This window comes from Neodiprion pinetum, chromosome 1 (genome assembly GCF_021155775.2).
Source record: "Neodiprion pinetum isolate iyNeoPine1 chromosome 1, iyNeoPine1.2, whole genome shotgun sequence".
NCBI classification, from domain to species: domain Eukaryota; kingdom Metazoa; phylum Arthropoda; class Insecta; order Hymenoptera; family Diprionidae; genus Neodiprion; species Neodiprion pinetum.
In genome coordinates this window covers 5,621,658-5,636,657 of record NC_060232.1, presented here as the reverse complement: position 1 = coordinate 5,636,657, position 15,000 = coordinate 5,621,658, and the positions used below count along the sequence as shown (strand labels likewise).

Here is a 15,000-nt window from a genome sequence, read left to right as displayed (position 1 = left end):
TATTTATGTATAATGTCAAATTATGCGGTATATATTAAACAGGGTGTGTCGTAAAAGTTGCGAAATTGATTCGCAAACCATTTTTCGGTTACCGTTCTATGAATTTCTTTTTCACAAAATGCTCACGTACCGTGATATATTGAATTCTCGATCTTATTCTCATATATGTATTAACGTATCATTACATGTATAGGCACTTATTTTTTATTATTACGTGAAACATTGTTCGAATATCAAACATCGTTGGATTCTTTGACAAATGGTTTACGATTTAGAAAACGAAAATTACGTGCGGTGCTGAGATTTTTTATATATATTATGATGCATATTATTAATGTATGTGTATATATATATGGATGTGTGTAATATAAAGAGGAGAATGTGCTTGGAATGATGCAAAAATGTCACCGGTTCATCTTGTGAATTTAAACTGCATTTCTGGACTGTGTGATGTCGAGTTGTTGAATGTCGCAGATTTAGATTTTCGTTTTAAACTATACAGGGCACACCTATGCTCTATAAACTACCTCTATGAGGCTAACGAACTTCGACGAACATACGTATGTATATATACATATATATCACATACACATATATACATATCTAGTCAAGTTGACAAGTATATGCGTATATTTATATGTGATATGATATGTGATATTTACCTATAAGTATTATAATAATATCCTAATATGTATATATAATAATGATAATATGTGAAAACATCAAAGGCAAAGCTAAAGCATATAATAATGATTTACGCGTGATGTGATTGGCAGGTTGAAAATTATGATTGAAAATGACAAAAAAAAAAAAAATTTTCCCTCATCTTTCTAACTTTCCAATCGATGGCATAATGCACAGCTATTTGATAATATATATTTTATGTTCGTAGTTTATTCGATTCCCTCCGTACTTTGTTCTTCTGTTTTTTTTTTCTGTTTCTCACGGCTTGTTCGTTTTTCGCAACACAAACATCAATAGATTGCCCAAAATGTGATTAAATGCCGATATTCGATCGCAACTGACTAGTCATAGCCACGTTGAAATCCGTTTGACAATGAGTGAATAAAAATTTGTACCTAATTATGCGAATATAACAATCAAACAGCTGCTGTGCATCGCCAAAGCGTAATGAATTAATATAAAACGTAAAAGTATGATTGGACGATAAATAAACCGACGGTAATAGGTACTCGTTAAATATTAATAATAGTATTAATAGTAATAATAATATTAAGAATAATGACGATATCAAACTGCGATACACATGATAATAAAACAAATGATAATAATTCGATAAAACGAGTATAATGCATACAACGAGATAAATACGTAATCAATTATTATTTATGACAATATAGTTGGGCGTACTCGTGTTGACGAACGTGATAAGCTGCATGTAGTTGAAATTCAAACGAAAGGAAGAAGATAAGCAAATTTGAAAAATCAAAGAAACAAATCAAGTAAGAATATTGTAGGAATCAATAACATATTACCTATACAATATATGTATATGTATAACAATATACTTCTTGCCAATTCGCGAAATGGATCGCGGCGTTGCGTTGTAGGGTGTAAAAATAAACTATGCGTATGTACAACAATTGACCAAGGTACAAAATTGCCACATCGCCAGTCGGTGATTCGCGTGTCGCTGCTAGTGCTTACCTATCCGCTATTTTCGAATACCTAAGTACATATGCATATATAATGTTAGTCGGTGGTGTACTTGCGATTTCTCATCTTCTCAATTCTATATTATAGAATACACTGTGATGTAAGATATTTAACGTCATACGTCTCAACTTTGATATGGTGACTGTGGTGGTGGTGAATACAAGTGACATGTGACGGTGATTTTGATGGTGGTGGTATAAGTGAATTCAATGCGACTGTGATGACGATGACGATGACGATGATGATGAAATGGTGGCGGTGGTTGCGCGGTGGATCTTCTCTTCAATCTACTACAATGCTTTTTTTCTGTTCTCGCTAGTTTATAGCACTGATTTATCAAATAACGAAATCATCATTGCCTTTTTCACTCTCTATGTATTGTACACTGTAATTCGGTCTGTCTCTAGTTTCGAGATTTCCCACCTCGGTTCACCGTGCATGAGGTCAACTGGTAGGCCCGTAATAAATCATTGCTCGCAGCTGTGTGTTGAAATTCGAAATAATTATTCATTCTATTTTTAATGAAAATCTATGTGAAGCGGTCTATTCTAACGATCTCGCTATATTTATGTATATGTATATATATTATATACGTCTATTGTACGCAAGGAATTTACCATTTCTTTTCTATTCATCGAGACATTTTTCAACGTATATAAATTCGAATATCGTGTTATTTGCGTGAAACAATTTTATACTTGACTATGTGGGAAAGATCGATGACGCTGGATTAATGTTTCTACGTGTTATGGATTTGTGAGCATCGATATTATTGCACAAACGTATATATAACGTATAATGTATAAGAAACGCTACTGTATCACGTAAATATAGCTACATGAATGTATGTTATTCAATGTCAACCACGTAAGGCGTGAAAATACAGTAGGTTTTCATATAAAACAGGCAGCAGTTCAAAGGCAAGCGGACAACGGTTTTTCCGATCGATACTTAATTAATTTCAAAAAGTTCGAAAGAAGCTTCTTTCGCACAATGAACACTCGGAGGAATTCCTGTTGCTTAATGCGCCAAATTGAAATTGTGTTATAAACGCAAGATTGCGTATTTCGAAAGATTCATTCGGTCTGAATTTCTCTACCGACCCTCATTACGTAACTTCGGAGTACAGATTTTCATAATTTACCGTCGAGGGGCATCGTTGAATTTGGCTTTCGATATTCCGGGGGAGAAAGGAAAACTCGCGATAAGGCAAAGGAAAAGAAAAACCGCGTTTCCTCTGCAGGAGGCAAAAGCAGAGAGAAAAGGAATTAACCCTTTCATTCACAGAAGCCGATACAGTGGCACCCTTTCGTTTTATCTTTTTTTCTTTTTGTCGTTGGTTTTATATTTCATGCAAAATTTTTGACATCAGATTCGCATTCAGCGTCGACAAATCCATAGGAGACGTATAATTGCACAATTTCCAAGCCAAAAAAAATTGAATAGCGTGACTGAAAGGGTTAAATAACGAACGAAAGCAATCCTCGTGACGTGAAATTACGCGATTCTCAAAATCTCGGGGGGAAGAAAAACCGAAAGAGTTCGCTTGTCGTTGAACGATCCGTTATTTGGAAAAAAAGCATAGAAAGTTCTTTATTCGTTACATCTCACGATGTTGTAGGTATTTACTCGAGATATTTGAATGTTATTAACTATATGAACAGAGGTTGTAAGTAGGTATATATAACGCATGGTCCTCAGGTCGGATTATCAACAGGGTGGCGACATTTGACAGGTAAAAATTGGTGAAAAATTTCATACAATTTTTATTTTCATCCTGCAAGTACGTAGCATGAATTTGTCGCGACCCTGTCCAAACTAAATTGCAACGAATTTTATACAACGGTATCATATTCATACCGTGTAATAAATATGGCGAGTAATACGCGGCGTGGATAGGAAAGGACATGCATGCAGTGACGCCGAATGCATTCTGTCACGTGTCGCTATCGCATTTCCTTGACAAAATGCAGCCGATTTTCATCGTTATACAATATACAATATATAATATACTCAGCCAAACACACAACTTTCTAATTTCATTTTAATTTCTTTTCGACGATATTTTCTTTTTTTTTTCTAAAAAATCCAATTGCGAGCCTATCGTACTATAGTGCCAATTTTCATATCGATCACTTGTCGAAAATTTCTTTTGTCAATGGGAGAGAAAGCAGAGAATTTATACATGTTGTCATCAGAGCCAACCTACGAGTTTCGAAATAACAAGAGTCAGTTGTGGATTAGTTTTTTTTTTTTTTGGATAGGAAGCATTTGCTTAAGCTATAAGGATTCGATTATATGCTAGACTACTCTGTGTCATAAACATTATATAGGGCACCATAACTCGTATTTAAACATTTTTCTGTACAACGTGAAATTTTCTTTTTTTTTACTCTCACTCTCATCATTTCGGTTCGAAGCAATTTCGCGAGGGCTTATAAATAACGGAAGAAAAAGAGAATTAAAAAAAAAAACACTTCTAAATCAAGAAACAAATTTTTCTGCAATTTTTTGATATTTGATCTACAAGAATTTCAATGTGACAACCTTTCCAATAGTCGCGGGAATATAATTATTGTAATATTTATCAATACGAGTGTAAGCATCCTACCTTTGACGTCATCGTCTTCGATGGTGGTGCTGCTGTCAGTGGATTCTTTCACCTGAGAACCATCTCCCTTTTTCGTGATGGTGTTTCGACCTGCATTGAGCAAATTATTTTAGTACACTTGACGGGTATTTAACGTAGCGTTGATGAGAAAAAATTCTTAAAATGTTTTTAGAGTCGTGATTTCAATATTCCGCTATTGAATTTCTATATAATATATAGCATTGTACAAAAGTGAAACGAATAATCGGTATAAATTTAGAATAACATATCCATGTAGACAATATAAAATGAAAATGGTGTAATAATAACGTCAACATTTTTTAACAACCTCAAGTTAGAAACGAACAAGAATTAAAGTAAAAAAAAAAAAATGATATAAAAATGAAATAGAACGACTTAATTTGAAAATACATTTATGACCACGACATTTACGTGTATTACATTTATGTATAATAATACACAAAGTATTAAATGTTCCTTCAGCTATCCCCAAACCGAAACGAATTTTAGAATCACGTAAAAAATGTGCATCAAAGTAGATATTAGCCATTCCGTATGATAACCGTATACATTGAGTAGTCAAAATCGCGGCGTCGTCGACACTTGAATATGATTGACATTAATCGATACAAGTTATGGATATTTTACGTTGACCGATGTTAAATATGAAATTTCTTTTATCGAGTTGTATTTTTTTACACAATCTATGTATAACAGGGATATTACAGACACGGGGAATTCTCACTGTTATCACGATCTCCGATCTGTTCGTATACAACTTCGCGACAACTTAAAAGCGCCGCCTTTTATCGTATTGGAGAGAAATTATTGCAATCAATGAAAGTGGAATTGATTTCGTTTTTAAAAATACAACCAGACGCGAATAACAGCCGGAACGTCCCGTGTTTTTTTTTTAAAATTTTTTTACGTGTGCAAGAAGAAGGGGTTTAATATGTTGGTTATTACAGAGCGTCGGAACAACATTCGGCATATCAATAACTTGGGACAAGGTTTCATTTGTTATATCGTGTTGTCGTTGTTAACAATAACATACATATATAAAAATCGTAAATAGAGACAAAAACTATAAGCGAGTGGTGTCAGTGTTCGGCATGCTAGAGTGTATACGTATATCATATGCATGTATATGTATATATATACATGTATATAACAGGTATAATAATAAACAAAATCCACTAAACACTTAGGCATCGCACTAATCGTACGTTTCGTATTTACACTGATCGTAAGTAACGTTTACTTCCGTGAATTCGAGCAAAGATTTATTTCGCCAGTAATACTACAGTTTAGGAATAATTCGTTAATCTATTTTTTGTCTGTTCGTTTTTTTTTTCCTCTTATTTAAATACTTAATTGCACTAATTATAAATCTCACTTATCATCCGAATGAAAAGAAATTAAAGCTTCGGCGAGAACTGACATCGCGAGTGATTATAAATTAACAACCAGTTTGATATTCACAATATTTTCACCCCCCCCTCCCCCCCCCCCCGGTCATTCACTCACGCCTCTGAAATACGAAACGCATGACGACGCAACATGCATCAGAAAGAAGTAATACATATATATATATATGTACAAGTTATCGTGTATGTACATACAATGGCCGCAACCCAACATACCAAGCCGTTCAATAATGTCTTTTTTTCTTCTTATATATACCTATATGTATACGTAATTATAGAACGAATTGTAATAATTGCCGGAGCAATTAATCTATTCTGCTTTAATACGGCACAATTACGTATAATTGTTGTTTCATTTTACTTCTTATTTTTTTTTTTTTTTTTTTTTCACCTCAAAATGTTCAATTACGCCAAGTTATCGTTACCGTCCGAAGTATGTATATTGTATATGTATATATTCGATGGACGTAAAAGAGAAAAGTGTGATCAACATCTGCAAGCCCGCCAAATGGTGTTGTAAAAAATATATAGTATAACAATTAGCACTGAAACTGTACAGCGATTGGATGATCACGTGATTTTTTTACGGCTCTTTAGAACAGAATAGATTTTTCCAATTGTTCATAGATCTGACTCGGTACATGCGTATACATATGTATATATAATATTTTATGTGAATAAAATTTGTTAGTGTATTGTGTTTGTTGAGCGCACGTGTTAGATAAAAAATTTTTGGAAAATATCGAAACGATTAATTTTGTAATTCGGCTTTTTTCGTTTGTTTTTTTTTTTTTTTTTTTTTGCTGACAATAAAACATGACATGACACTTGTCTTACCAGATTCTTCGGATCACAGCGTACGGCAAGATTTTCATTCGATACGATTCGATTCGATTGGTATGGTTGGTCGTGGTTGGTTTGGTTCATTGACGGGTTGGTTGATAGTAACGGGGGTGAACCAAAGAAAACAGACACAGACATCTCGTTAACATCGCTTGCTTGCTTGTTTGTTTGCTTGCTTGCTTGCTTGCTTGCTTGCTGCTAGATGCTAGGATTTACACGTACCAAACTAACTACCGTGTCGTGACGTGTGCTTTCTTTTTTTTTTATTTTCTTTTCTTTCCTACTTTTCAATCTTATCATTGAAGTATAAATACACAGGTGATATTGTGACGAATGCGTCTGTATTACATTAGTAATGCGGCAGGTTTGCGTTTGTGATACGTGTGACGTAGTTGTGTAACATGAATGGAAATGGTGTTGAAATTGAAAAATACAATATCACTTTGGCAGCAGTTTTCACGTCTTCTCTATATTATGAATTTGGCAAGTTTCGTTTTCTCTTTTCTTTTACTTTTTCTCTTTACTCGAGCATTTTACGGAGTGCGGAATTTTATTGTGTAATTTTCTCTCGACCTTACGTTCGTGTGAAAAACATAATCCGACGTGTAAAATTGCAGTGCGCAACGTGAAACTGATGAGTTTATCGAAATCAAGTGATATTATTTGATCTGATTCGACGTGTTATCACATGGACAGTTGAGACGGTGTTTAGCAAAATGCGGCATTACGTGTTTTTTTTTCTTTTGTTTTTCTCAATATGGTGATAAACTATGTTCTATGATTCTATGGTAATTATGACAGACACTACCACGTTTACATGACAGATAATATCGTATAATTGTCTTGGCCTCGTTGAAAAATTATTTCTCTCCTTTGTTTTTTATTGTTTTTTTTTCTATTCCTTACAGCTATCTCGTTTTTCTTGCATCGAATTTCAGTGGTAATCGAAGTTTCGTATAAACGTATCATTTTTTACTCGACGCTGAAGACAATTATAATATATTTTATATTCAATCGTCGTTTGCCATTCTAAGAAGAATAATCACGGTTGCAAGTTAATTTTTTTCCCCCCTTTTTTTTTTCTTATCGCAAATTATTTTTCTTAGAAATATTTGGCCACGATTTTTGAAATGATTTTGTCAAATGCAGCTCGTTAAGAAAATGAAGGAATGTTGTTAATCATCGATAAAAGTGAACCAAGAAGAAAATAATAATGAAGAAAAAGAAAAAATCATTTTCAAAATTGAAAAGAAATATCTATACGATGATTAAGTCACTATGTGTAATTCTATGAATTTTTATCAGCTATAATCTAATGATGAACAAGCACTCTATCAAGTTTCAAATGCATCAAAATCACACTGTCTAGATTTTATATATTTTAAATTTCGTATTAGAATCAAGCTAGCCTTCCCATTGGAGATATTTTTAGTTCACATATAATAGAGAAAGACAGAGACACAGTCAAGCGATCGTGACATGGATACAATAGCTATAGTTACTCGTTATTGACAATAAACGTGTGTAAGGAACATGAAACTGAAGATTTTTTTTCCTATTTTTTTTAATTGTATATCGTTATTATTCTTCTAACTCGATTAGAAATTTTTATTATTTTCATTTCGTTTTTTTTTTTTTTTTTTTTCTCATGGTTTTCATTATTTATCGTTCATATTTAGGAAATTATTCACACACATATACACACATATATATATATATATATATATATATATGTATGCATAGTAACTATCTATAAACAGATGTGTAATACGTATGCAATGAGACAATGCAATTTTAAACATTTCAACTAGTAGTGCAGTTAGTCTACGGTGAGACCTATATACCTATAATATAATATGCAATTTTCCTAAGTAATTGAAAACTATGTTTGAGGATTAGATATACAGCGTTATTGTACGTGGAACAGGAATTAAAATGTGACTCTTTGCGCGTTTGACTTATTAGTGATTTTTATGAACGAAAGTCTGGAAACTTGAGTAGGTGAATATTTTTAACTATGTTAATTGTAGAAATTTCAATTGTTTTCATCTAATAGAGTTCGTGATACCCGGACAGAAAAAAAAATATACGAACAAAACACAACGCGTAATTTTGGTTTATATAATATATATAATATATATATATCATAATACTTGCGCTGTTTCGTTAAATAAAAAAAAAAAATAAATAAATAATAAAATTCAAGTCAAGCGATAAGATTAAAATCAAATTTTATTCTACCGTCGTAATTTTGATTTGAATTGCAGATTTTGTCATAGGTACAATAATTTGTTTTGGTAGAGACGAAAATTGTGATATATGTATAATATAAATCTATGACAATAAATAAATGAATGAATAGAAACATGCTCTGAGGATGAAATTTGTATACGTGTATTATTATTGTAGAGATCGCTCAATGTTGTATAAATGACTTGTTTAAAAAAAGCTATTAAAGACTGAATCAAGTTGAAATGAAATCTGTTTTACGTTACAGACTATTTCTACTAATCGTTTTTTTTTCTCGCTACTTTCGCGACGTCGAAATAATTCTTAGAACACAATTTTATTATTTCTCTTTGTCGTTAGTCTCGAATGCGCGTGTCTTATTATGCTCGTACAATCTGTCAGCCTGTTTGTGTCTATGATGGTCGTAGGTATATAAATTTGATGAGTTATTTCGTAATTGAAAAACATATTGTTAATTTCTTTGCTTTCATTGCATGTTCATTATTATTTTTGTTTTTGCGAGGAATATACCTCCGGCCCACTTCATGTACCTTACGCATGTAATGGATCCATGTTCGTGTACATACGTATATTATAAAAGAGAATAATTTACAAAATTACGTATACAACGTTCTTCCCATGTAGAAAACGTGACACAATCCGGTTGAAAGTGTCAAGCATAACGAGGAAAACGGAATGCATAGAAAGAAAAATACAGAATAATCGAAAGAGAAAACGAAAAATCTGAACGATTTCAGCGAGATCGTATAAATATGGATTTTTAATACTAAAACAGTTTAAACTCGGTATATATGAAACATCACCGTTAACTCTCATTCGTCCGTTTTAGATATCTGTAAATTTCTTTGTAGAAAAATTTCACCCCAGCGTGTCTAGATTTTCCCCGGGAATAAGAAAATCGTCCGATAATTATCCCGAAATTGTATAACTTTCACCTGGTAAATACAAAAACGAAAGAGCGAGATGAGTAGGTACTTTTCGCATAACATACCGTCTTTATCGCTGCTTCGTAAAAACAAGTTGCGAAATAAGGGCGGCTAGTGCAGATAAACGGATCGCAACAAGAAAACGCGGAACGCGGTTCTTGCGTCTAAAGGAGGAGGATGAGAAGAGAAGGAGAGTCGGTGCGCTGTTCATCGTATCGTAAAACTTGTTTATTGTTCTCTGCATTGTGCTTTAATGGAAGTTTAATTGCCCAAGTTTTGTAGCCTAGCTGGTGTAAATCTAACGGCTAAACTTAGCTGCCGTTGCTTATCACGCGCGTAGCTTTGCGAAATACTGCCGATCACTTATCCTCGGTTTGCAAGTCTGATGCAATTTATAAATCCACTAGAATCGTTCAATCAGCTAGGCATCCGCAACCGTCTGTTTCGTTCGGTTAAACGTTGAATGCCGATTCTTTTTATTTTCTTTTTTTTCTTTACTTTTAACTTACGTTCAAGTTTCCTTCGTTTCGACGTGTAAAATTAATCGTCAGCGAGAAAGCTTGCAAGCTTTGATTACGACACTTTTCTTCAATCACAGGGTACTTTTTTCTCCTATTGTAACTTGGACGATTCGTTATCGTGCAATGGAATTCGTATCTTTAAATTTCATTTCAATACGGGATATACGGCGTGATCAGAGGTGCTGACGTACACATACCTAGAAACACACCCAAGCGTCCGACAATTGGATTATACATGTCGGAAGTAATATGTGCGTATGCAATACCCGTCGAGTCCGTCGTTGCAGCTTTCACCGCAATTCAGTTAACGCCGTATCATTGACTGATAATAAAACTGTGAAAAATGGTCAAAGGCGCGACGCGATATTGCGATATTGTACGCAGTGCCAAAATAAACTCAGGATCAAAGTGTGTAAAGTATATTAAAAAAAAATAAAAAAATAAAAAAATGAAACAATGATTGCATATAAATTTCAACCCAATAAATCTCGGAAAATTTGTTCAAATTAACGTACAGAGACATGACGTCATATAATCACCGGCTTGCACATGCATATTAATAACAATAAATAAACGAGACGAAATTGGAATTTGGCGAAATGGCTTTCACCGCATGAAATTTCTAACGATGAATTTCTTCAATCCCACAACGCGAACCAAAGAATCAAACAGAATTGAATAGAATATAATATTAATGGAATAGGGTTTATTATTATCCATAACAATATTGGTCAAACTTGGAAGCTAGGTACAGAAAGAATTTAAAGAGATAGAGAGAGAGAGAGAGGAAGAGTCATTGACTTGAAAAATTGTATAAAAATTTACTGCACGAAAAGAATACGCAACAGCAGCTGCATCATCATCTTAGGTGCGCGGTGACTCCTTTCTTTTTTGTGTCTTCGCAGATCGTGCGAGTAGGTGTAAGAACGCGGCTTCGACGAGTTTTGCATACACCCACATTCCTCGCACACACACGCACACATATCTACTCGGCTAAACATTCCAAGGGTAAAGGTGTAATGGTATATATATATGTATATATATGTAATACAACACAGGAAAAAATCTTTCGGACGATGATGCGTAGTACTAAACATAGTCGATAATACATGTGATGCAGGAAGTAATGTCAATAATAATCTCTTATATATACTATACATAAATATATATATAGATATGTATGTACAATTATGTAGGTACGATAAAAAAAGGAGCAGTAGGTTCAAGAGCGTCTTTCGTTTCATCGATGTATTCGTATAAGAACCCTCGTAGATATCACGAGGTTGAAGTTGGTACCTAACGTTATCGTGACGAAACATTGGGGAAAAAGTTACTATTTGAAAAAAAAAAAAAAAAAACGTTACAATGATTTTTAAGGAACTGAGATTTCGAAGCACGAATGTGTTTTGTTTTATTACGGTAGGTATACCGAATTTCGGAAAAATTCAAATCGCGAAATCGCAATCTTACCTCAGCATGAATCGTCACAGTAACGTTACTAACTTCAACGTAATCGTTGACACGGACTGCCCGTCGGCCGGTAAAATGAAATCAAGGACGAGAATCCGGAAGATATTACGCGTGTTTATTTGACAATTCGGCAGTATTTAAAAAGCGCGAAATTTGTTTTTACCGCAGCCTCACCATATTACAATGTTCCCTGCTGGTCCGATATTTAGCGACATTCTGAAAATTCGCGCAGATTCGCATCGTCGCACTTACGCATTTTCGCGAGTATCATACCCACGTGTATAACAGTTTGACAAACAGTGGAATTCCGGTACCGTTCGTTTTCTCATTCCCGATCTTAATTACGCGTCACTCCTTGTGCAGAGGTATGCAACGTCGTCGTCATCGTCACACATCTGTCAACTACTTCAATCGTACCATAACTTTACATACTTGACACTTCAACCAGACGGTGTGGTGTGCACGTTTTAATTCTGCGGGACGAACGTATTACGTATGCAGGGTATCGGGGATAAACACATACGGTATATGTAACTGGTGTGCAGCATCTAACTTTTTTCTCATTAATACATGTAATATTTATTCATCTTTTTACTTTATCAATTCAGCAGGATTTTTACAAACGAAACAGGTTCGCCAATTCTTTCGACAAGTTTTTGTTCACCTTGTGTGAGAGTGGAAAAAATGTGTTCGATATCGCACGTAAACCAGTCGAAAGTCCAGCATCTCACTGTCTCGTTTGTGAAAATACTGCGACAGGGATGCGACACATTAATTTCCGGTTTCTACTAGACAGGGGCACTTGGGTAAGGGGGTAGGTGGACAGTTTTCACGTGTAGGTACATATCGGTCGTGAAGATCAAAGGGATCGAATCTTTTTCATTACTACGTCAGCTCGGGTCGTGAAAATTTGCGAAGTTGGCCGGAGGTACTTACCCTGCGTATCATACTTACTGGAAAAGTTCCTTGTGGCCAACATCGTTGTAAGTATGGCGCCCTGTCAACACACGCGTTACGAAAAAAATCCGGGATTTAGTGAGTGATCTGAAGGTGGGTCAGTGGCTGCCTGAATTAATATTCGTATGAACTTCGCTAGTATGTGAAAATTATAAATTGTCAATGAATCGAAGAGACGAGTATAAGATGAATGAAGAAACGAATCGACGGAAGAAAGTAAAAGATCGAGATTAACCGTAAAAACTCGAAAGATGGAATTATATGCCGAGAAAAGAGTTTCTTTACTGTTGAAAAGCGAATATTTCTATATGGCAAAATAAATGTTTCATTATTATTACAAAATTTTACTTCGGTTATGTAATGATCTGTAGCAACTTGTTAATAGTTAACAAATCATATTTGGCTTGACATAAATTTTTATTATATGTGATGACGAGACATTTATTTCTCCATATCCAAATACAGGTTTTGTAACAGTGAACAAACTCTTTGATCAGTGTGCGTGTACACGAATAACGGGAAACAAAATTTCCTCAGAGTATGAAAAAAAAAAATCCAACAATTTCTCGAGTTATCAAAGTTTCTCTTTCCTTTTTTCAATCCCCTTTCGACCCTTGACCGTTGAGCTTGAAAAGTTTAATCCCTTGCAAGGAAGCGCGCGGGTAGTTGGCAGCGTCGATCCGAGATCGCGGTATGATTAAATGATAATTAGTTTCGAAACTGAGCGTACAAAGTTATAATTAAACCGGTTAAATCGTTCGAAGCCACGAGAAATAGTCGAGGTGCGATCAACGAAACTGGAAATTTCTATTCCGGGATTGATCACCTCGGGTATCGTTGTCGCCTGTTGCCTGCAAAGCACGAATCTTGATTTCAGGGCCCGCATCCTTCCGAGTCACCGGTGCACCGATACCGCCACGACAACAACAACAACAACCAGTCATGTCACATCCGCTCAACAATCCGAACCCAACTGCCCGCCTGCCTCCGATCCTTCTCTTCATCGTCGCCGTCCAGGAGAATCGGGCCGGTCTCGCCGCCTCCTCCGTTCGATTACTGGCTCCGACGGAGGCGATCGCCGTCGCCAATATCGCACTACGACTACCGATGCGTTCCGACGTATCGCTGACCACCGCCCGTAAACTTACTCCGGCTCTCCACTCGCCGAGAGTCTCTCCGAGCCGAGATGAGCCAGCCTGGATCGCGTCGTCGAGACTCGCGGAGCTGCTTTCTCAGGTAAAACGTATTCACGCATCGATCCTTCGTTTTCGAATTACCGTTCGTCCGGCGTGTGGTTAGAACCGATTCGAAACTCCGGACTTCCGGATTTGAATCGTTGATATCGACTCCGGTCAATTCGACGAATTTCACGAAAACTTGAATCTTTGACTTTGAAACTTTTTTATTCCGTGCCTTTTCTAATCCCGGCGGTATTTTGACGGTGAAATACTCGGTACGTTTGGGGGGGGAAGTGGGAGGATCGGACGAACGCGAACCTCGTAGATTCGATCCAGCCGAACGAGATTCGGATTTCTCGGGATGAAACAAACGTCGAGTGCATGGTGCAGGGGAAATGGAAGCTCCGAGTTGAGGAGTGCGCGATGCGGTGAAAGGTCGGCGTTACAACTTCGAACGGAACCCAACTGCGGTGGATAATGAGTCGTCGGTGAATATGTCGGGTTTGTCGGAGTCGAGGTTTCAAGCCGGTTGGGTCAAGGGTCGATTTTACGAGTCGGACCGTTAGGTGAGACCGGTGCATCGTTGTGTCGGACTCTCTTGTTCTTACCTTCAACTTGCGCCTCGCGTTGAACTTCTTCAAGCAGTCGACGGTCTCTTGCCTGTGAACGACAGACGCTACGCGTTCTCGTTGCTGCGGGACAGAGAAAAGGTGGAAAATATCAGAGCCGTCCGTTTTCGAGACAAAATTATCGATAATCAGAGATCCAGCTGCGAGGATTTATACGTACGCAGATCCATGGGTGCTTCAGAGCTTCGCTGGCTGTGATCCGTTTGGTTGGGTTAACCGTGAGCATCTGGTTGATCAAATTCTTTGCTTCGGTTGTTACGGTGTCCCATTCCGGGCTCGGGTACTGTGGAATTTGACATGGTGAGATGTGCTCGTGGTGTTTCAAGCGGACTGGGTCCTCTGAATTTTACCGAAACTGCCGATCTCTGCCTGGCTCGCAGTCAGATTCTTATAGACGTGACGAAAGATCGTAATGTCGTAATGTTTTTTCAAAAATTTAAATTCGGATGAAAATTCGAAATTCTTTTGAAAATCGTCGCGAAACGAAGCTTCCGACTGTTATCGTCGGTGC

General features: G+C 36.1%; 2 protein-coding genes across 21 annotated transcripts in view; one reads left to right on the top strand and one right to left on the bottom strand.

Annotated features, from left to right (window-relative positions):
• The window catches only part of CaMKII (Calcium/calmodulin-dependent protein kinase II), a 108,374-nt gene that overhangs the window by 22,014 nt on the left and 71,360 nt on the right, over positions 1-15,000 (bottom strand). For 12 of the 18 annotated variants that reach the window (XM_046619511.2, XM_069136734.1, XM_069136736.1 and 9 more), the window contains exons 8-11: positions 14,650-14,772; positions 14,469-14,552; positions 12,662-12,722; positions 4,289-4,378 (exon numbers count right to left, since the gene is read on the bottom strand). In XM_046619511.2, the coding sequence (XP_046475467.1) occupies positions 4,289-4,378; positions 12,662-12,722; positions 14,469-14,552; positions 14,650-14,772 (358 nt within the window). The remainder of the gene's footprint in view (positions 1-4,288; positions 4,379-12,661; positions 12,723-14,468; positions 14,553-14,649; positions 14,773-15,000) is intronic. The other 6 variants (XM_046619437.2, XM_046619506.2, XM_046619518.2 and 3 more) reach the window with 1 other exon arrangement.
• LOC124215816 (uncharacterized) overlaps positions 1,959-15,000 on the top strand; it is a 112,955-nt gene continuing 99,913 nt past the window's right edge. For 2 of the 3 annotated variants that reach the window (XM_069136766.1, XM_069136767.1), the window contains exons 1-2: positions 5,211-5,298; positions 13,560-13,918. In XM_069136766.1, the coding sequence (XP_068992867.1) occupies positions 5,241-5,298; positions 13,560-13,918 (417 nt within the window). In that variant the 5' untranslated portion in view covers positions 5,211-5,240. Of the gene's footprint in view, positions 2,129-5,210; positions 5,299-13,559; positions 13,919-15,000 lie in introns of those variants that run through there. The other variant, XM_069136764.1, reaches the window with a different exon arrangement.